The following is a 21,487-nucleotide window of genomic DNA, read 5'->3' as shown; positions in this document are numbered from 1 at the left end:
CAGAGCAGCCAAATAAATAAAAATAAATAAATAAATAATGGGTAGGAGCAATTCAATGGCACCCCACTCCTGTAGTCTTGCCTGGAAAATCCCATGGACCGAGGAGCCTGGTAGGCTGAAGTCCATGGGGTTGCTAAGAGTCGGACAGGACTGGCGACTTCACTTTCACTTTTCACTTTCATGCATTGGAGAAGGAAATGGCAACCCACTCCAGTGTTCTTGCCTAGAGAATCCCAGGGACGGGGGAGCCTGGTGGGCTGCCGTCTATGGGGTCACACAGAGTCGGACATGACTGAAGCGACTCAGCAGCAGCAGCAGCAGCAGGAGCAATTCATCCTAGAACCAGACTGCAGACCCTCAGCAGTCAAGTTCTCCTTTTTAGCTGGTGGGCCCTGAGCCCAGGGTGACAAATGAACCTCGCTCCCAGGAGGGGAGGATAATTCATCACCCTCCGGGCCCTGTGGCCAGGCCACCAGGGGCCAGCACATCAGGATTCAAGAATATGGTTTTGAGGCTTAGATGCGGGCAGCAGGAGATGGGGTTGGGCAGGGAAGCAGGGCCAGCCATGGACATGGATGAAACAATGACCACTGGGCTCTCAGCAGATTCCACTGAAAACCAGCAAAAGCACTAAACAACAGTACCACCTCCTCCCCTGTTCTCTGGAGGGGACCCAAGGGTCACAGGCAAAAAGAAAACCCGAGGCAACTTGGTGCCTCACAGAGAGCACTGGACCAGAAGTCAGAAGTCATGGGTTTGAATCCCAGCTCTGACGCTTCCCTCAGCAGATTAGTTAGGTTCTCCAAGCTTCAGTTTCCTCATCTGCAAAATGGGAGAAACACCTGCCACCCTGTAGGGCTGCAAGAGGATTAAATTAGGTAATGGCCGTGACCAGAGCAGGACCTGCTCTAGAGAAGATGCACAGTCCCCAGTGCCCAGAGCTCTCTTCCCTTCTTCCACCCCAGCACTTCCCGCGGGACAAGACAGGACAGGACTCCGGGACGTGGACAGTGGTTCTGAAACTGGGCTTCTGGGAGGCTCCTCTCAGGCTGTTGGACAGAGGGCAGGGAAGGAAGGCAGGCGGACCTCTGTTCTCTTCTCCCTCCTCTCCAGTAACCGCACCTTCACTTTGATGTGTTTCTAGTCTGTCCTCTAACCCAGAAGAAGCCACTTTTTTAAAGTTTTGCTGCTTAAATAGTAAACGACTCTGGAGTAGGTCAGGAGCAGACATACTTTTCCCACACGGGGCCTGACTATAAATATTTTAGGCTTTGAGGGCCAGGAATGAAAATCAAGGATATTATATAACAAAGGAGAAAATGAAATTTCCATAAAATTTAAATTGATGAAGCTCAAAATATGGTAAGAATTGAGTTTATACAATTTTATTTTGTTTTCTGAAATAGGTCTTCCAATGGGAAGAATGAAAATTGGTGGGGGGCGAGGGGGTGACATTTTGTTTAATTGGGGTCCAATGTTAGCGTCCAACCAACAAATTTATTGGAACTGCTCATCTGTAAAACCCATTCTTAGCTCCAGAGCCACTCAAAATAGGTGGCAAACTGGATTTGGCTGTAGGGCTGTCCTAGCCATTCACCCCCTGGACTGCACAAGGTAGGAGCCCTCGCAGGGTACAGCTGGGCTCTAAGGCCTGTTGAAGACTGCGCTGGGGGCTGGAGGAATCTCCGCGAGAGAGACTGTCAAGGCTGCTGCATCTTCTCTGTGGGAGGCCCTCACATGACTTCTCACCTGCACTGCCAGAGCCCTGGCGCTTTACTGAGCTGATGGTTACCTGAGGCCCTAACTCCTACCCCTGGCCTCGGCTCTTACCCCTCAACTTGATCTCCCCAGCAATGGAGAGTACAGGGAAACCAAACTCTCTCCTTTGCCCTCATAACACACCTCTCCCCAAGCACTGCCTCTCCCAACAGCATCTCTCAGAAAGCTTTCTTACAGAACCATTGCAGCCGGCTTCTAAAAGTAGAGACAGGGACTTCCCTGGTGGTCCAGCAGCTAAGACTTCATGCTCCCAATGCAGGGGGCCCAGGTTCGGTCCCTGCTCAGGGAACTTGATCCCACATGGTGCAACTAAAAGATTCCACATGCTGCAACTAAGACATGGCACAGCTAGTTAGCTAGCTAGCTAAACAAGTAAGTAAATAAATAAATAAATGTAGAGACAAAGAAGAGGAACACTTTGCTGGAGTTCTGGGGCTCCCCAAAGACCTTGAATCCCCTCTACTTCTGGGAGAAGGAAGGCAACACCATCAGCCTCCAGGGGAGACCTCTGTCTCTGGCCCTGATGGGACCTATTTTCATCACTTATAAAAGAGGAATGATTACATTTGCCTTGCCCACCTTGTGTTGCTATCAGAACAACAAATTATCTACGAAAATAAAATAGAAACACCATGAAAAAAGTTAAAGTAGCAAAGAGAACAAGATCTGGCATGAAGGGAAAAGCACAGAAGACTTCAACCACTTTAAATTCTTCCACAGTGAAAACACTAAGTATCTTCACAAAACTCTTAAGCTACCGAAAATACCCCGAAACAGTGAAAGAGTATTGGCAAAGCCAGAAGGAAATATGCTGGTGACCTAGTAAACAGGTTCAGTATTTCTAGTTTTAACTACTATCAATCAGCCACAACCTTTGACCTGGTATTCTACCCCTGGGAATAGGCTTGGCAAAAATAATGCAGAGAGAGGAAATTCAACAAATACACTCATAGAAACACTTATTTTTAGTTGTGAAAAACAACAGGGTGAGTTAAGTAAACGGGGGATGTTTATATAGCAGAATAATATAATGTTAGTGAAAATATGTGGACTGTATCTATTTTTTCTAAAGAGCCAATATTCTTCAAAATTATCTTGTCATAAAAGTCAAAGCAAAGCTGAAGAACTGTTCCAGATTAAAGGATGCTAAAGTGATATGACAAGGAGATGCGATACATGATTGTCACTGGATCTTATTCCACAGAGAGAAAAACTGCTCTAAATGGGAAAATTGACAAGATTGGAACAAGGATGATAGTTTAGACAAAAACATTATATTGGAGTGAAATGTTCTGAACTTGAAAGCTGTACTATGGTTATGAAAGAGCAGGCCCATGTCCTTTGGAGACGCATAATGAAGAATAAAAGATAAAGAGGTATAATGTCCGTACTCAATTCTCAAATAGCTCAGAAACAACAGGCGGGTAGGTAGACAGACAAAAAGAAAGAAGGGAAGAAGGAAAGGAGGCAGGAAGGAAGGAGAACGAGGGGAGAGGAACAGGACAAGGAGTAGAGAGTGGGGGGAGAAAGGAGAGAGCAAGAGAGGAGGTGACAATGTTAAAGACTGGTATGTGTTTAAAGGATATATGGGAGTTCTGTTATCCTGAAAATGTTTCTATCAAAGTTGAAATAATTTCAAAACAAAGAAATTTTTAGGCTATATGGACTCTGGATACATGGAAAGGTATCCATAAATCTACGTGGAGTCAAAAAACAACCCAACACAAGATGTACATTCTGACGATAAATAAGCAGAAAGGAAAGCACATCCCGTAGATAGAGGTATATGATGGTTTCAGTTATCTCCACACAGAACCTCCCTCCAGCTCTTACAGCTTTCCCATGCAGACCAGCTCAGTGAGCGCACTCCCTCCGTGTGCTAGCTGCTGAGTGAAGCCCCAGCGATGCAGCCACTTTGTTTGAGTGGCTTTGTGCTTTGTTTGCCTGACAATGACTGATAAAGGCACCTCCCTCTCTCCTCCAGGGCTTCTGTCATCCAGGGCCCCTGCAGTTGCCTGTCCTCCTGGCAGCCACAGCCTTTCATCCCTCTCCACGTGCCTTCCTGCCCAAGCCTGGACCTGCTGCCTCTCAGTCTTTGGCAGAGCCCTGACCTCGAGGTGGTTATGCATCATCTCCAGAATGAGACCATGCAAAGCTGCCCCACCTAGGGTGACGGCTTCCTCCGCTGAACACTTGGCACAAGGTTGGGGTCCCTCTATTAGCTCATAGCCTGTTCCAACCTTTCATTTTGCTTTTTAATTTTGTAAATATTTATTTATTTGGCTGCACCAGGTCATAGTTATGGCATGTGGAATCTTTGGGCTTCCAGGTGTCTAAGCTGTAAAGAACCTGTCTGCAATGTATGAGACGCATGAGATGCAGTTTCAATCCCTGGGTTGGGAAGATCCCCTTGAGGAGACGATGGCAACCCACTCTAGTTGGCAACCCATTCTTGCCTGGAGAATCCCATGGACAGAGGAGCCTGGTGGGCTACTGTCCATAGGGTCACACAGAGTCAGGCATGACTGAAGTGACTGAACACGCATGCACGCCCATGGGATCTTTAGTTGCAACATGTGGAATCTTTCAGTTGCAGCACATGGGATCTAGTTCCCTGATGAGGGATTGAATCTGAGCCCCCTGCATTGGGAGTGTGGAGTCTTGGCCACTGGACCACCAGGTAAGTCCCCATTTCATTAGCTTTTGAGGAAAGTATCCCTGTGTCCCTTCATCTCTTACGGTGCATGGCCTGAGCCCTAAGTCTCCACCACCCATCACAGTGCCCAGCACACAGTGGATATCTGGGGAGAATCTGTGGACTATGACAATGACCTATAGTACAGATGTGCACGTACTCATCCACACACACTCACTCATCTTTTGGAAACCACTGGCTTGTTATGGCCCAAAAGATTTTCTTGCCACTAACACCAAGCTGAGAGTTTCCTAGGCCCAGCACAGCACGCTCAGTGTGAGCAGTAAGAAAGTTTTTTGGCATGAGTGACCAGTTGCCACTGTAAAAGTTCTCTGAGCCTCAGTTTTCACACCTGTAAAGTGGGAGTGTGATCCAGTTCATATTGTTCTGGAAGATGAGAAGTACTTGGCACAGAAACTGACATGAGGGCATTAGACTCTTAACTTAGGTTAGTCTCTTTCACTTTCCTAGCAGCAGGAAACCTAAGCATGTGTGTGATCAGAGGCACCAGAACCCCATGCCAGGACTTTAGAAAGGGCTCTGGCCAGAGACATTTCTGGCTTTTATTTCTGAATTTCTCTGAGATTTGCTGTGCTGCATGAAGTGGAATTTTCCACTTGGCTTCTCCTTGATAAAGTAGGTCGCCTGTATTTCTTGAGCCAATTACCTAACATTTTGGAGGCTGAATTTCTTCATTTGTTAAATGGGAATAGGAACTACCTTACAAGGTGCTATAAGGGTTAAATACAACAATGTGTATCCACTACTATGTATAACATAGATAAACAACAAGGTCCTTCTGCATAGCACAGGGAGCTAGATTCAATACCTTATAATAACCTAAAATGGAAAGAACCTGAAAAAGAATATATATATGGCAAAGAGTCGGACACGACCGCACAAATATGCAAAGCATGGCATATATATTTTATGCTGTAGCACAGTACTTTCTGATTCTATGAATTTGACTTTTATAGATATCTCGTATAAGTAGAATCAAACAGTATTTGAGACACCATCTGATCTTGACCTTGAAGGAAAAGTTTAATTTTCCCTCCAAGAGTGAGGAAAGACCGAGAGCAGAGAGAAGTCACAGAAGATGTGGGGACTTCTGGCCTCTGCATGGTACGGTCGGGGTGCTCAGAATAGGAGAGCAGATATGGCCCTGCCTTCAGAGCTGACAGCTCAGTACAAACACACGACAGACAGGCCTAATCTTCTCTCTGGGACCCCAGGGCCTGAGCGTGGCTCTGGCTGCCCTTGGTCTCTGCAACCCGCCCCCAGGAGCTTAGCACTTGGGGGAATGTTAACTCTGGGCCTCAAGCAGACACAAAAGAGGAGAGGATGTGTGGGCGTGAGAAATAGCCAGGGACAGATTAGACGGTAAGACTCAGAAATAAAAATAGTTACTGGTTAAGGCTGCTAATCTTGTATGGGCTTAAACTGGTTTCCTTAAATGTTTTATTGTTTTAAAAAAAAAAGCTTTCACCCAAAATAAATCTCATAGATCTATATACACTGTTATAAAAAGATACTCAGTGTATTTCATTAAGTGAGAAAGGCAAGTTGTAGATTGTTCTGGTCGTATGACTGTATCCGGGTCAACATACACTTGCTTTAAAGTTTGGAAAGACAACAGAAGACAATTACCATCAAAGTCTACCTGTGGATGTGAGACTTGGAGGGAGAGCAGATGGAGGTTTACTCTAACTTTTTACAACTTTATGATATATGCCATGCATTACTTCTACAATAAATTTTTTTAATTTAAAAAGATATAATAGGGACTTCCCCGGGGGTCCAATGGTTAAGACTTCACCTTTCAATGAGTGGGGTGAAGTTTCGATCCCTGGTCAGGGAAGTAAGATCCCACAGGCGTTGTGGCCAAAAAACCAAAACATAACATAGAAACAGCATTGTAACAAATTCAATAAGGATTTTTAAAAACAGAACACATTAAGAAAAAAAATCTTTTGTTGAAAAAAAAAAAGAGGAAATAATAAAAGCTCCTTTGCCTCCAAGGTCATCTTGGAAACCCTTTTCCCAAAGACAGAGACAGGTAAATACAAATACCTATTATTTTTTTTTTCTATATATAGTTTTATGGCTAGACTGAGCTTGAGAACCCAGCCTGGGTACACCTGAGCTCTATGTATTTCCTAGAGGTTTTTCTTTCTCTCCTAAAAGAAGATGTCCTAGCTAAGATGCATGTGGGGTGGGTGATCTTAACCATAGAGGATCTCATCAGGAGACTCAAGTCTGGCAAGCAGCTTTCCCTGCTCATCTTAGGGAATTCCTCAGCCTGTTTACAAAGGATGAGGCTTCAGAGGAGTGGCTCCTTGTGTAGCCCAAAGTTCCTATCCCTATAAAAGGGGACCCTGCAGGTTAAGTGCCCAGCACCATGCCTGGCACACATGAGCCTCCTGTAAATATCAGGGCTCTGGCCATTCTCTTCACCAGGGGAGCCAGGGAGGGGATGATGGGATGAGTGGAGTACTGGGGAGGTAGGCTCCCTGAGAGAGGTGAGGGCTATAGATAAAAGTTGAATTTATTTACATATAGAGAGGTTTTCCTCTGTTTTGTTTAACTAGCACAGTGGAACTGAAAATCTTCTCTAAGTTTCACCTCCTCCATTGCTGGCTCTGTGACTTTGGACAAATCACCTCCCCCCTCTGGGTCTCACTTTCCTTGTTTATAAAATGGAGATCTGCACTAAATTCTTGTTGAGATTCAGTTCAACAGTAACATTTTATGATTTTATGTTCATGCAATAATATTGGGTTGGCCAAAAAAGTTCATTTGGGTTTTTCTGTAACATCTTACAAAGAACCCAAAAGAACTTTTTGGCCAACTCAGTGCAATAAAGCAAGAAAAGTAATATAGCATAGGAAAGAAGAAACCATTGACCATTTTATGCTGCTTACATTAAATTACTTTGTACCCTTAGACACACAGTAGTCATCACTGGCCCTATCCACCAGCGCCCTTTCCCAGGGAGCATCAATCCTTCCCAAATACTTTCCCTTCTGACTCTGCTACCTGTCCCCAAGGTCAAACAAAAAAGACTATCCCACAAAATAATGCCCCCCCTTCCCAAAAGCATTCAAATTAAAGAAAAGATCAGTTTGTTTTGTGGGTCCTTATAGTGTGGTGGCCAGAGCTCTAGAGGAGTCAGATCATCAGTCCCCACCCTTGTCTATCACCCGCTTACCATGTGACCTTGGACAAGCCACTTCCCCTCTCTAGTCTTAGCCTCATCTATCAGACCAGGGGTTAGATGGGTTTCTCTTTATGAGCCCAGCTCCACCCAACAGTGGCTACCCAGGCTGGGAGAGGCTGGAAACTGCAGGCCAGCATTTCTCCAACTGCTCCCAGAAACAGCCAGCCACCTCCAGCATCCCCAGTAGGCTGGTGCCAGAATGTGAGCCAGAAAATCAAGTGAGGTGTGCAGGGCCAGGCGGGCCCCAGCCGTGCCCAGGACTCTCAGGCCAGGGCACGCTGTCCAGATCCAAAGCTGGATTCTGCAGCTTTTCTCACAGATGTTCTCTTATTTTTAAGATAAGGGCATACCTCTGCCTAGTCTTAGGAACTTTGCCAGGATGGGAGTGGGATAAGGGGAGCCGAGCTTTTGATCTGGTCAAGCCAAACTTGCCAGAATCCCAGTTCCTTTTCCTCAGAAAGGAACAGAATTGGTTTCATTGGCTGTGGGAAGCAGAAATACAATGACCTGGGGATGAGTCAAACAATAACAGCAATAATCATCCTTCTTATTTGCCCAACAGTTTATGTCTTTATCACAGTGGATCCTCACCTGCATGTGTGAAGTAGGTGATATAGATGCTATCACCTCAGGTTACAGATGAGGGGGACTGAGTTCCAGACTGGGTACCAGAGTGCTATGGGTCTCGTGGCTGATACACACCCAGACTAACCTTCCAAAGGCATTAGAATCATGTACTTCAGGAGCCAGAAGAGGGCAGGGAGTAAAGTCAAAGATTCCTTGTTAAAACATGGCTTCAGTTCAGATACATATACATACAGGAAAATGTACATATACAAGTATGGCCTAACCTGTATGCATGAAATGAACACATCAGTGAAACAGGCACCTGGATCAAGAAACACAACAATATCCTCCCCACAGAAGTCCCTCTCATGCCCCCTTTCAGCCACTAGTCCCTCACTATTAGAATCACTAATAGAATCACTATTCTGATTTCTAGCATCAAGGATTCATTCTGCCTGTCTTGAACTTGACACCAATGGGATGATATAGTATGACTCTTCTGAGTCTGCCTTCCGTCATTCAACATGATGTTTTTGAGCTCCACCTGTCATTACAGGTAAAAAACGAAAAGTAACTCTCACTCATTTTCATTTTTGCACAGTATGGACTTAATGAGGAGCTAACCCTGAATATTCACTGGAAGGACTGATGCTGAAGCTGAAGCTCCAGTTTTTGGTCATCTGATGCAAATGGATGACTCATTGGAAAAGTCCCTGATGCTGGGAAAGATTGAGGGCAGAGGGAGATGAGGGCATCAGAGGATGAAATGACTGGACGGCATCACTGATGCAATGGACATGAACGTGGGCAAACTCCGGGAGATGGTGAGGGACAGGGAGGCCTGGCATGCTACAGTCCACGGGGCTGCAAAGAGTCAGACACAACTGACCAACTGAACCACAACAAAAATCAGTGAAACAGCCCTGAGTCTAGGTAAGGGTAGAGAGCCAAAGAAGGTTTACACACTGCTCCTCCCAAATGTAAGAACAAGCCCTACTGCTATTCCTCCTGGGAGACCCCCACTGCCCTCCCAGGGGGTCCGGAGGTGGGAGATGGGGTCTTGACACCCTAACTTAAAGGCAGTTTAAGTTCAAAAGCAGAGGCTCTGCTAGGTGCTCACTCAACACCTAGTACCAGCTCTGTGTGGAGCCCTGCAGGCTTAGCATCCCATTTCATCCCTACAATCATGAGGTGGCTACTGTTACTATTTCTATCTTATGGGTAAATAAAACAAAAACCAAGAAACTCAGAGTCAGAGAGGTCAAATAAGTTGTCCTAAGGTTGCACAGCTAGGAAGCACACAAACCTCAACCTGTCTATGTTGGCAGGAAGCTTGCACACTAGCCTCTAATTGTATATCCAGCCTCAGCTAGCACTGCCTGTCCCCAGCTCATGTTCCATGGCCACACAGGCCTCCGGCCAGCAACTCAGGGCCCAGGCTCTCCCCACCTCCGGGCCTGTGTCCAGGCTGCTTTCCCTGCCTGCACACTTGTCCTCTGCCACCTCCTTGGAGCAGCCTCCCCTGACCACCCAGGCCCAACTGTACTCCCCACTCAGTGTGTCCCACACCCTCCTCTCATAGCCCACCATGCACTCTGGAGTGATGTGTCCTTTTGCAACCCCTCCATCATGTGTTCAATGTCTTCCTCCACCAACTGAACACAAGCCACTAGGGGACAGGAAAGTCTATTTTGTCACTGTGTCAGACAATGCCTGGCACACAGTGAGCCCACGCAGGAGAGGGGAAGAAAGACAGACAGGGCTACCCCCTCTGAAGGCAGCTCTAGTTCCAGCCTGTTTATGGCCCCAGGCAAGACCCTTCCTCTCTCTGAGCCTCCATTTCCTCAATGGTCAGATGAGGGGCTTGGAAGAAAAACCTCTACAGGCCTTCCATCTCACCTGGCCTCTAGACCACAAATCCTAGGACAGCAAGCCATGAAAAATGCCTTAGGCCTCTGCTGTCTTTCACTCGCCCTGTGTCCAGCTGGCATCTAAGGAAAGTTTCAGGTTGTGTGTGGGGTAGGGGGCAGTGGTCCTCCAAGGTTCCCCAGGCTGTGAGGTACATGTGGCCTTCATACCCTGTTGTAGGTAGAGGACCCAGAAACATGAGGTCTCTTCCCGTTCTAATATCTCTGATGTACCGAGTCAGGGAGAGACAGAACTAAGAAGGAATGATAGATGAATTCCACAGGAAACTGCTGCTACTTCCTTCTTCAGAGCCCAACACCAACAACCCATCCCGACTTCTCAGTTTCAGCCCACCTGAGATAATCCCACAACACTGCCCTTGTTGTGCCCACAGCCATGGCCAGGCTGGAGCTCCAGGGGCAAAGACTCCCTGTGTCATGCTCATCTCTGTAGCTGGAGCACTTAGCACAGACACCTACACACAGGATGTGGCCAACACAAGGCCGTCGAATCAAAAGCCACTATAGAGGAGTCTCCCCTAGTAGTCCAGTGGTTTAAGTCTTTGCACTTCCAATGTAGGGGTATGAAAAGTTATGATAAACCTAGACAGCTTAATATGCAGAGACATCATATTAAAATGTCTGCATATTAAAAAGCAGAGACATCACTTTGCCAACAAACATCTATATAGCCAAAGCTATGGCTTTTCCAGTAGTCATGTATGGATATGAGAGGTGGATCATAAAGAAAGCTGCGTACTGAAGAACTGACACTTTCAAATAGCGGTGTTGGAGAAGACTCTTGAGAGTCGCTTGGACTGCAAGGAGATCAAACCAGTCAATCCTAAAGGAAATCAATTCTGAATATTCACTGGAAGGGCTGATGCTGAGGCTGAAGCTCCAATACTTGGGCCACCTGATGTGAAGAGCCAACTGACTGGAAAAGACACTGATCCTGGCTTAAGACTGAAGATAGGAGGAGAAGGGGGTTGACAGACGCTGAGATGGTTGGATGGCATCACTGACTCAATGGACATGAATTTGAACAGCTCTGGGAGATGGTGAAGGACAGGGAAGCCTGCTGTGCTGCAGCCCATAGGGTTACAGAGTCGGACACAACTGGGCAACTGAACAACAAGGTGACTTCCCTCGTGGTCCAGTGGTTAAGTGTTTCAGTTTCCAACATAGGGGGTGAGGGTTCAATCCCTGGTCAGGGAACTAAGATCCCACATGCCTTGTGGCACGCCCAAAAGTTTTGAAAATTAAATTTAAGAAGCCACTGGTAGGGCTTGCCAGGGTTTGTTGCTGAGGGGCCACTTTCTCCCTGACATCACAAGTCAGGAGAAGCACCCAAGTCAAAGAGAACCTTGCTTCCCACTCAGAGGCAGAGTCCAGGTGACCGCCCTTCAGCCTCCCCCCAGCCCTTCCCAGGTTCTGGACTGCCAGGGGCAGCGGCTCAGACAGAATGCTGCGGAATCTCCCCTTCGGGGGTCTCTGTAGATACTTGCTCCCTGACCTAGCCAGTCAGCCAGGACAAGCACTTCCTGAACCTGAAGTAAGTGCACTTTCTTTTTTCTTTTTTGGCCCTGCCACGTGTCTTGCAGGATCTTAGTTCTTAGTTCCCCTATCAGGAACTGAACCCAGGCCCGACAGTGAAAGTTCCAAGTCCTAACCACTGGACCACCAGGGAACTCCCATAACTGCACTTTCCATTCTTCCCTGACTAAGGCTCCTCTGACTTTGAAGCTTTTTCTAGTTTTTCTTCAAAAATAAAAGTACCCAGTGACCCAGTTTCTAGTTATCCATCTTAACGAAACAATCAAAAAAAGGATCAGAAATTTCTGCTAAGAGATGTTCATTGCAGCTTTAGTAATGAAAATTTTTTTAAATGGAAACTGCATATTTTTAAAAGTAGGGGAAAAGGCTGAATAATTGAGGCATGAATGTACAAGGAAATGTAAAATTGCATTAAGATATTTAATGACATGAGCAAACCTGTATAATACATTAAGATGTAATATTCAAAGCTATAGTGGACTTCCCTGGTGGCCCAGGGGTTAAGACTGTGCTTCCACTGCAGGGGGCGTGGGTTTGATCAATGGTTGGGGAACTAAGATCTCAAAAGCAACACGGTATGGCCAAATTTTTTAAAAAACTGTGGTAAAACACTAACAAATTCAATATGATCCTAATGCTTAAAATAAAAGGAAGTAAATATATACATATATTTGCAAACAATAAAGAAAGAAAGATAAAAGGAAGTAAAAGATGAGTCCTGACACAAGAGCTCTTGAAAGGGAAAGGCTCCTGTTCCCACCGCAGATACAGTGAAGGCCCTGAACCCCCAGGTTTTTACTCTGCTGGGTGTGTGGAGGGACGGGGCTGGGTACACTGTGAACACATGTGAGTGTGCAAGAACCATGTGCATCAGAGAGCATAACAGGTGTGCAGGTGCGGACTGGACTGGCCAGACCTTGGCCATATCCCTTGCTGGCTGAGCAACTTAGAGCAACTTTCTTAAACTCTTTAGAACACAGTTTCTTCACGAAAAACAAGAATAAAGACTATTCCCATTTCATGAATTGTTAAGAGACCCAAACTCCAGGACTGGTATTCTGTAATCATTAAAACACCACCCGAATACTAGCTTTGTTATAAATGAGAGACAAGGAAAGAGCTTCAGAAAGTCTTCATTTCTCTCCAGACGGTAACTACTTTCAGATCTGAGCTTATCCCTGTCCGTTTTGTGGGTTTAGCAAACCTGAAAATGCAGCCAATAACTCAGATCCGAGGAAGCTTCACGACCAGGTTTGCATGGCTTGTCACTCCATGCAAAGCTTTTTTCAGGAAGATGATTTCACCTGCCATTCAGGCTCTGAATTGACAGAACAAAACCCTGAAAGCCGTGGAGAATCCCAAGTGGGTTTCAGAAAAGAACCAATGGGTCAGGTCTCAGGCCAGAGCCTGGGGAGGGCTTTGGGAGCAAAGTAACAGATAAAACAAGAGTCATTTAGATTTGCCATAACCGTCAGTTGGGTTATACTGAAAACATGGAACTCAACAATTGTAGTCCCTTCTGTTGGCAAGTCTTTATTTCCAAAGAGAGGATTACTTGCAGAGGCGCCCAGGACAATGAATCACCCTCTGGGATGTTTGTAAAGATTTCCACAAGCCCCGTGACAAGCCCATGACCTATAAGATCTACCGATCAGTGCAGCTCTCACAGCCACTTACCTCCCCAGCTCCTCCCCGATGTCATAAAAGTCCTCCACCTTCTGCTGCTTGAACGTCTCCATGTTTGGGCTCCTCATTGAGGCCTGGAGCGTACAGCCCTGAAACAGGAGAAATCCTGAGGTTAGGACAGATGTGTCCATTGGTACCAGTCTGACTCTAGGCCCCAAAGTAAATGGCTAATAATTGAAAGGTAGCTCACAGCTCTCATTCCTCAAGAACAGGCTTGATCGAGCCTTTCCTCAGGACCTGTGACCAATGATGTATTGTTCTTACTTGATTTATACTAATTCAAGTTTGTTAAGGAGACAGATCTGCTCTGAACATGTTCAGAGAAAACAGAGCCATGGGCAACTTGGGCAATTTGTTCTCACAAAATTCAGGTCTACTGAGAAAAGAGGCAGCTGTGATGCAGGAAAAAAAGAACTCAGTTTTGAGTCAGAATAAGTGAAACTTCCTGAAGAGGAAAACAAATGTTCTCTCCAAAAAAAAAAAAAGGATAAATGTGCACGAGGTGATAAACATGTTAATTATCTAGACGAGGGGAATACTTTCACTATGTATAAGTGTATCAGATTACCATGATGTATGTTTTAAATATCTTACAATGTTATATGTCAATTATAATTCAATAAAGCTAAAAAAATAATTTTAAAAAAGCTTCAGTTTCGAGTCCCACTTTTGCCTAAGTCATTTAAACTGCTGAGTCTTAACTTCCTCATCTGTAAAAAGGGTTAATACTGCAAAAACCACTGCAAATCAGGATATTATTTTATAAACTATAAACTGCAGTAGAAAGGTAAGGGATTATCATGACCTCAGCTCCCTCAGGGGCTGTGCCACCCAATTTCAAGTCTGAACTGATGTGCAGTTCACTCATCGCCCTAAGGGAAAGATTGGGGAGGAGGTGTGGCAAATAACAATAGGCACCAGGAGTCAGAAACCTGAGGTTCTAGCTGCAGTTCTGCCCACAACTAACTCTATGACTTCATCTCCTGTCAGTGGGATGCCTGTTTCCGCCTCCGTATATGGCACTCCACTCCAGTACTCTTGCCTGGAGAATCCCATGGATGGAGGAGCCTGGTAGGCTGCAGTCCATGGGTTTGCTAAGAGTCGGGCATGATTAAGTGTCTTCACTTTCACTTTTCACTTTCATGCACTGGAGAAGGAAATGGTAACCCATTCCAGTGTTCTTGCCTGGAGAATCCCCGGGACGGGGGAGCCTGGTGGGCTGCCGTCTATAGGGTCGCACAGAGTCAGACACGACTGAAGCGACTTAGCAGTAGTAGCAGCAGCAATGTGGTGCTAACTCTGCCTGTCCAGTGCACCTTAGTGAGAACCTCAGAACAACTCTGAGCCACACAGAGCATCACCACAGAAGAGGCCGTCTGCACCCTCCCCTGGGATCCTTCTGCCCCAGGGAGCCCCCTAGTCCTGGGACAGCCACATGCCACCCTGGACAGCACCCTAAGGGCAGGGCCCAGGATACAGTAAGCACAACATAAAGATAAAACCAGCTACCCATGAATACATATATACAATGGAATATTACTCAGCCATAAAAAGGAATGGAATTGAGTCATTTGTAGAGACGTAGATGGACCTAGAGACGGTCATACAGAGTGAAGGAAGTAAAAAAAACACATTTTGTCTATTAACACATATATGTGGAATCTGAAAAAAACGGTAGACTATCTTACTTACAAAGCAGAAATGGAGGCAGAAAAGTAGACAACAAATACATGGATACCAAGGTGGAAGGGGGGGATGGGATTAATTGGGAGATTGGGATTGACATATACACATCATTGATAGTATATGTAAAATAGATAACTACTGAGAACTGACTGCAGAGCACAGGGAACTCTACTCAATGCTCTGTGGTGACCTAAATGGGAAGGAAATCCAAAAAAGAGGGGATAGATGTATACATATAGTTGAGTCTCTTCGCCATACAGTAGAAACTAACACAACCTTGCAAAGCAATTATACTCCAATAAAAATAAGAATAAATTTTAAAAACAGCTACCTGTGGATGCATCTTTCAAGAGTCATTAGCAAAGGGCTCTCAGAGCTCATTTTGGCTGGCACTGGCAGCTTTTCTTCTGCTTGGCAATCAGATACCAACCACGCCCAGGCCCTGTGAGCCCCAAAATACTGTTTTCACCTCGCTGGGTGGAGGTACCATTACATAAGGGCACGTCTCATCAATGCCAAGTGGCTGGAGCTGTTTTAACTCTCAGGTGATGTCTATATTTCAGCCTCTTTCCTCTGCCCACTACAAACCAGAGTTCTGGTATCAAGATGCCACCTTCCTCTCTCCCTTCCACCGAGGCACACACATCCCTGAAGACCTCCAGGTGGAACTGGCCTGGCTCCCAGGTCTTACTCTCAGGGTCACCTGCCAGTCTTCTCCTGCCTGTCCATCAGAGCCTCCTACTGGCTTGGTCTCACTCTGCTCAGCCAGGGCCTGGCGAGTATGGAACCCTAAAAGGAGCAGGATCCCCAGTCCTAGGCTAGTCTGTGGGTGCATCAGTCACAAGACCCATAGCAGTCTGGCTCCCTGTCTGGGACTCAGTCCCCCTCATCTGTAACCTGGGGTGATAGCATCTATATCACCTACTTCACACATGCAGGTGAGGATCCACTGCGATAAAGACATAAACTGCCAGGCAAATAAGAAGGATGATTATTGCTATTACTGTTTAACTCATCCCCAGGTCATTATGTTTCTGCTTCCCACAGCCACTGAGACCAATTCTGTTCCCTTCTGAGGAAAAGGAGCTGGGATTCTGGCAAGTTTGGCTTGACCAGATCAAAAGCTCAGCTCCCCTCACCCCCACCCCCATCATGGCAAGGTTCCTAAGACTAGGCAGAGGGTGGCAGGACTGCTATCTATCAGCTTCTTTTTGCTGTAAAAATACTTCCAAACAAACCACTTGAGCCGGATCCTGGGGGTGGAGGTATGAGTAGCTACTAATTTCCCACAGCTAGATGAAAGCAGAAAACTCCAAAAAAAATTCTGTTGGCAGATACCCTGAGAGTGGTCCCAGGAACAGCTAAGATCCTCCTTGGCTAGAGGCCAGCTGCATTTGCTATCAGGAGTTGAGCTGGATTTGAAATTGTCCCACCTCCCCAACTAAACCATGAGCCCCTGCCTTGTGCTCACATCCTGGGTGACCAGAAGTTGGGGGCCAAGGGAGCCAACTAAGCTCAAACTAGGCCTACCAGTTTGGCCCCAACTCACCATTTCAGCATAGCCCCCCTCCCCCACAAATCCTCGACTACAGCCCCAAGTAGACTTTTCCTATTCCTCCAAAACCTTCACCCCTGCTACACCCCAGCTCAAGTTGGGCCCTTTTCATGGCAGAAGGGATGGGGATGGGGGGAGGGCACCTGGAGAGCCCTCCAAGTAAAACTCTTCCCTTCCCGCAAAGCCAGGCTCAAATGCTACCATCTCTATGAGCCTCCATGACTCTTTTCCTTACAAAACAGATGAAAAATTCTTCTTCTCTTTAAATTCTCACAGAGGCCTCTTTACAAACTGTCAGGGTTAGAGTTTACCATGTTCTGGTTCATATCATAATCTATGTCAATGTGTAACCCAAAGGGAGAAAGCACAGACTGCACAGGCACACAGGCCTGGGTTTGAATCCCAGCTCTGCCACCCACTAGCACACGCAGCACGGTACAGCTTTTCTGAGCTTCAAATTACTTATGTAGAAAATGAGTCTAGGGACTTCCCTGGTGGTCCGGTGGCTCTACACTCTCATTGCTGGGGGCCTGGGTTCCATCCCTAATCAGGGAACTAGATCCCACATGCAAGAGTTTGCATGCCACACTAAAGATCTTGAGTGCCACAACTAAGACCCGACACGGCCAAATAAATATTTAAAAAAAAAAAAGGAAAAGAAAGAGAATGAGTCCAGACAATGCCTAGGGTTAGTGAATATTTGGAGAACGCTCAAACACTGCTTAGGAGAGTATTCATTAGGACAATTACTTTGGAAAACTCTTGGGCAGTATCTATGGGCGTACCTAACAGAAACGCATGTAGATGGCTTCCAAAATGCTCCACATTAGAACGTTCACAGCTGCACTATTAGTAATATCTAAAAATCGCAAACAACCAAATAGCCATCAAGTGAAGAATGGCTAGAGTTATACCCATATAATGAAATTATTATATAACAATAAGAATAAATAAACTACTGCTCCCTGCAACAATATGGATGAAACTCACAAACATAGTGTTGAATGAAATAAAACAGACACAAAAGACCACAAACTGTGTAACTCTCTTTTAGGTAAAACAAAACCGTGGTGCTAGAAGTTAGAATAGTGGTCACACCTGGGTCAGAGATTGTACCTGGAAGGGAACACAGGAGCTTTCTGAGTGCTGCCAATGCTGTTTCTTGATGTACATGTGTACCCTTATTTTGTGTGCAATCAAAATTTTAAATAATTAAAAATGAGTCTAATATCTGCTTTATGGGACAAATGAGATAACATATGTAAAGTGTTTTTAATAGTCCCTGGATGGTTCCAACAAATATGAGTTCCTTCCCTCTCGCCTATTGGAGCTTCATGAGGGCAAGAGTTGTGACATTCTCACCTCTATCCCCTTGTGGGATCTGGTACACAGCAGGCACTCCAAAATGTTTGATTTAAATGTAGTGTCCCAGCTGTCCTTTTCAAAACTGCTGCTCAGAAAGCTCATCAGGTAAAAACAGCTATTAACTTAAAGCCCCTTCCTAACATTGCTCCCCAAGATGAATTTGCATATCACCAGTTTAGAGACATGAAACTAAAGGGGAGACATTTTGAGGTGGAATTAGTCACCATCTAGGACCCAGAAGCACAGGGACCCTTCTGGCCCCCAAAAGATGAAACCACACAGCAGAAGGCACTGATACAATCTTTGGCTAGGGGCCCAGGCCACTGGCTCCAGGCATTCCACAGGCAAAGTCAATCTTAATGCTCACATCTTCCTTAGTGGAATCTTCAGAGTTCACATTCCTGCCCCCAACCCTAATACTAGGCAACATTTCTGAAAGTTAAGACAGACTTCCTCGATTCAGTTCAGTTCAGTCGCTCAGTCATGTCTGACTCTTTGCAACCCCGTGAACCGCAGCATGCCAGGCCTCCCTGTCCATCACCAACTCCTAGTTTACCCAAACTCATCTCCATTGAGTCAGTGATGCCATCCAACCATCTCATCCTCTGTCATCCCCTTCTCCTCCTGCCTTCAATCTTTCCCTGCATCAGGGTCTTTTCCAATGAGTCAGCTCTTCGCATCAAGTGGCCAAAGTATTGGAGTTTCAGCTTCAACATCAGTCCTTCCAATGAACACTCAGGACTGATCTCCTTTAGGATTGACTGGTTGGATCTCCTTGCAGTCCAAGGGACTCTCAAGAGTCTTCTCCAACACCACAGTTGAAAAGCATCAATTCTTTGGGGCTCAGCTTTCTTTATAGTCCAACTCTCATATCCATACATGACCACTGGAAAAACCAAAGCCTTGACTAGATGGACCTTTATTGGCAAACTAATGTCTCTGCTTTTTAATATGCTATCTAAGTTGGTCATAGCTTTTCTTCCAAGGAGCAAGTGTCTTTTAATTTCATGGCTGCAATCACCATCTGCAGTGAGTTTGGAGCCCAAAAAAATAAAGTCTGCCACTATTTCCACTGTTTCCCCATCCATTTGCCATAAAGTGATGGCATCGGATGCCATGATCTTAGTTTTCTGTATGTTGAGCTTTAAGCCAACTTTTTCACTCTCCTCTTTCACTTTCATCAAGAGGCTCTTTAGTTCTTCTTTGCTCTCTGCCATAAGGGTGGTGTCATCTGCATATCACAGACTTCCTAGAACCTCACAAAAAGGGACCTTGAGGAACCTGGAGGACTTTTAGTCTCCACTCAGGAGCCACTTGCATCAGGAAGGGAAGTTAGAAAAGTTCCACTTTATCTACACTATATGTTAGGATTCTGTGTAAGAATTCAGGGGTGGGAGGAGTTTGAAACCCATTGCTGTCTGGTCAAGCCCACTTGTTTTGCAAGAGGAGGAAACTGAGGTCCAGACAGGAGAAGGGACTTGCTAAAAGTCACACAGCCCACGCCAGCTGCTCTTCCCGGCTTTTGTCAACAGCACTTCAACCCTCCAACAGTGGCTCCAGGGTTGGGAGGCCAGTGGCCTCCTGAGGAACAACCTGGGAGAGGGCCTCCAAGGCTGAAGGATTATCTCCTGAGGAAATTTCAACCTTACTAAGTCCCTCCCTCATGGAACCCAGCCCACCCTGCTGAACTCTCAGAGATCCTCACCCAGCGCAGGTAAAATGGGACCACGATTGTTCCCTTACACCCCCTCCCATGAAGAATCATCACAATCAGGCTCTGAGGAAGCTGTCAACAGAGGGGAGGGCCGTCCGACATTACAGTGCACCTCCAAGCTTTGGAGGCTGTGACACACCTCAGTCTCTGATGAGGAAGGTTGGACTCAGAGAACCTCGGACTCAGAGAACCTCAGCCGCCTGCCTAAGTGGACATGAGAAAACTATCTTCCCGGTAAAGGTCCACCTCTGCTGGGCAGCCTGCTTGCTCATTCCACATCTAACAACTGGGGGGCCCTCAGGGAGGGTGTCAGGGTCAGTTCAGGTCTCCATCCTGCCAGTGGGAAACTTTCCCCACACCCACTCACACCCACACACCCCTGCACACACTTGAGAGTCCCTTGGACTGCAAGGAGATCCAACCAGTCAATCCTAAAGGAGATCAGTCCTGAATATTCATTGGAAGGACTGATGCTGAAGCTAAAACTCCAATACTTAGGCCACCTGATGCAAAGAACTGACTCATTGGAAAAGACCCTGATGCTGGGAAAGATTGAAGGCAGGAGGAGAAGGGGACGAGAGAGGATGAGATGGTTGGATGGCATCACCGACTCGATGGACATGAGTTTGAGCAAGCTTCAGGAGTTGGTGATGGAAGAGAAGCCATCGAGTCGCAAAGAGTCAGACATGACTGAGCAACTGAACTGAACTGGACAGGGACTGGGTCAGGGTCAGTTCAGGTCTCCTTCTTACCAGTGGAAAACTTGTCCCACACCCACTCACATCCACACACCCCTGTGCCCCTGCCCAAGCCTCTCTCAAGGCTGCTGAATGGAACCACTTCAGAAGCTAAAAACACATCTCGGGAGATGGGTGGTTTGGGGAAGAACAGGACTCCGGAAGCAATAGTGAAGAGGCCAATATGCCAGCATCCCTTGGTCACCAGGACTCTCCCAAGGAATGCCATATACAAAGCAGTTGAGAAACACAATGTCAGAAAACACAGCAGCAACCTCCAGCTGCCCCCCTGCCACCCTCACTGGATTCTCAAATACCAGGGCATGTGCTCTCTTCACCTGCCCCTAGGACCTTCCCACCTGCCAGTGAGGCAGCAGTTAGGCATCCTCTTTCAGCGCACCCTCCTAACCTACCACCACCTGTATGGCCTCCGTGCTCACCGCTCTGGGCTACCTCTCCTCCCCAAAGTAGTGAGGATCAGCCAGATCCACACATGCCATGAGCCATCCACAATGCCTAGCCCAGAGTCAGGTCAACTGTTGACAATACGCTGGGGTCAAAACCCTAGCCTGCTGCAGACCTACTGGCTGGCCCCCTGCCCACCCTAACCCATCCCGGGCTCCAGACGTCGGGGACCACAGCTTCCTTCTGCCACTGAGAAAGCTGACGGGCTGCGGATGGAGCAGCCTCCTCGCATCAGCTCCCCGCACCAGAAGGAGGTAAGTAAAGTGTAGGATGCTGAGAAGCCCAGATCCCCTCTCCTCCCAGAAATCTGGGGTGCTCTCCCCCGTCAAGGAGTCCTAACTTGATGGAAGTCTCTCTCCCATCTCCCCCCTAGGCGCCCGGTCTGCCCGTCGCTCCCACCCAATCCTTCTGGTCAAAAGGCCAGACTTCGAAGCCGGCCCTAGGGGGCCAACAGTCAGGTCCCGGAGGTCAAGGACCGGCCAGAGTGCCCAAGGCCAAGACTGGCCATAGCCGGGGGCGGGGGTGGGTGGGCGGCGGCGACAGGGAATAGGCGG

The 21,487-nt window shown here is 46.7% G+C and overlaps 1 protein-coding gene across 4 annotated transcripts in view; it reads right to left on the bottom strand.

The window, feature by feature from the left end:
- The window catches only part of DAPK2 (death-associated protein kinase 2), a 142,686-nt gene that overhangs the window by 119,005 nt on the left and 2,194 nt on the right, over positions 1-21,487 (bottom strand). For all 4 annotated transcript variants that reach the window (XM_010840209.1, XM_010840211.1, XM_010840212.1 and 1 more), the window contains exon 2: positions 13,403-13,500. In XM_010840209.1, the coding sequence (XP_010838511.1) occupies positions 13,403-13,479 (77 nt within the window). In that variant the 5' untranslated portion in view covers positions 13,480-13,500. The remainder of the gene's footprint in view (positions 1-13,402; positions 13,501-21,487) is intronic.

Source organism: Bison bison, unplaced genomic scaffold (assembly GCF_000754665.1).
Source record: "Bison bison bison isolate TAMUID 2011002044 unplaced genomic scaffold, Bison_UMD1.0 scf7180017864142, whole genome shotgun sequence".
NCBI classification, from domain to species: Eukaryota; Metazoa; Chordata; class Mammalia; order Artiodactyla; family Bovidae; genus Bison; species Bison bison.
This window is presented reverse-complemented; position numbering and strand designations above follow the sequence as displayed.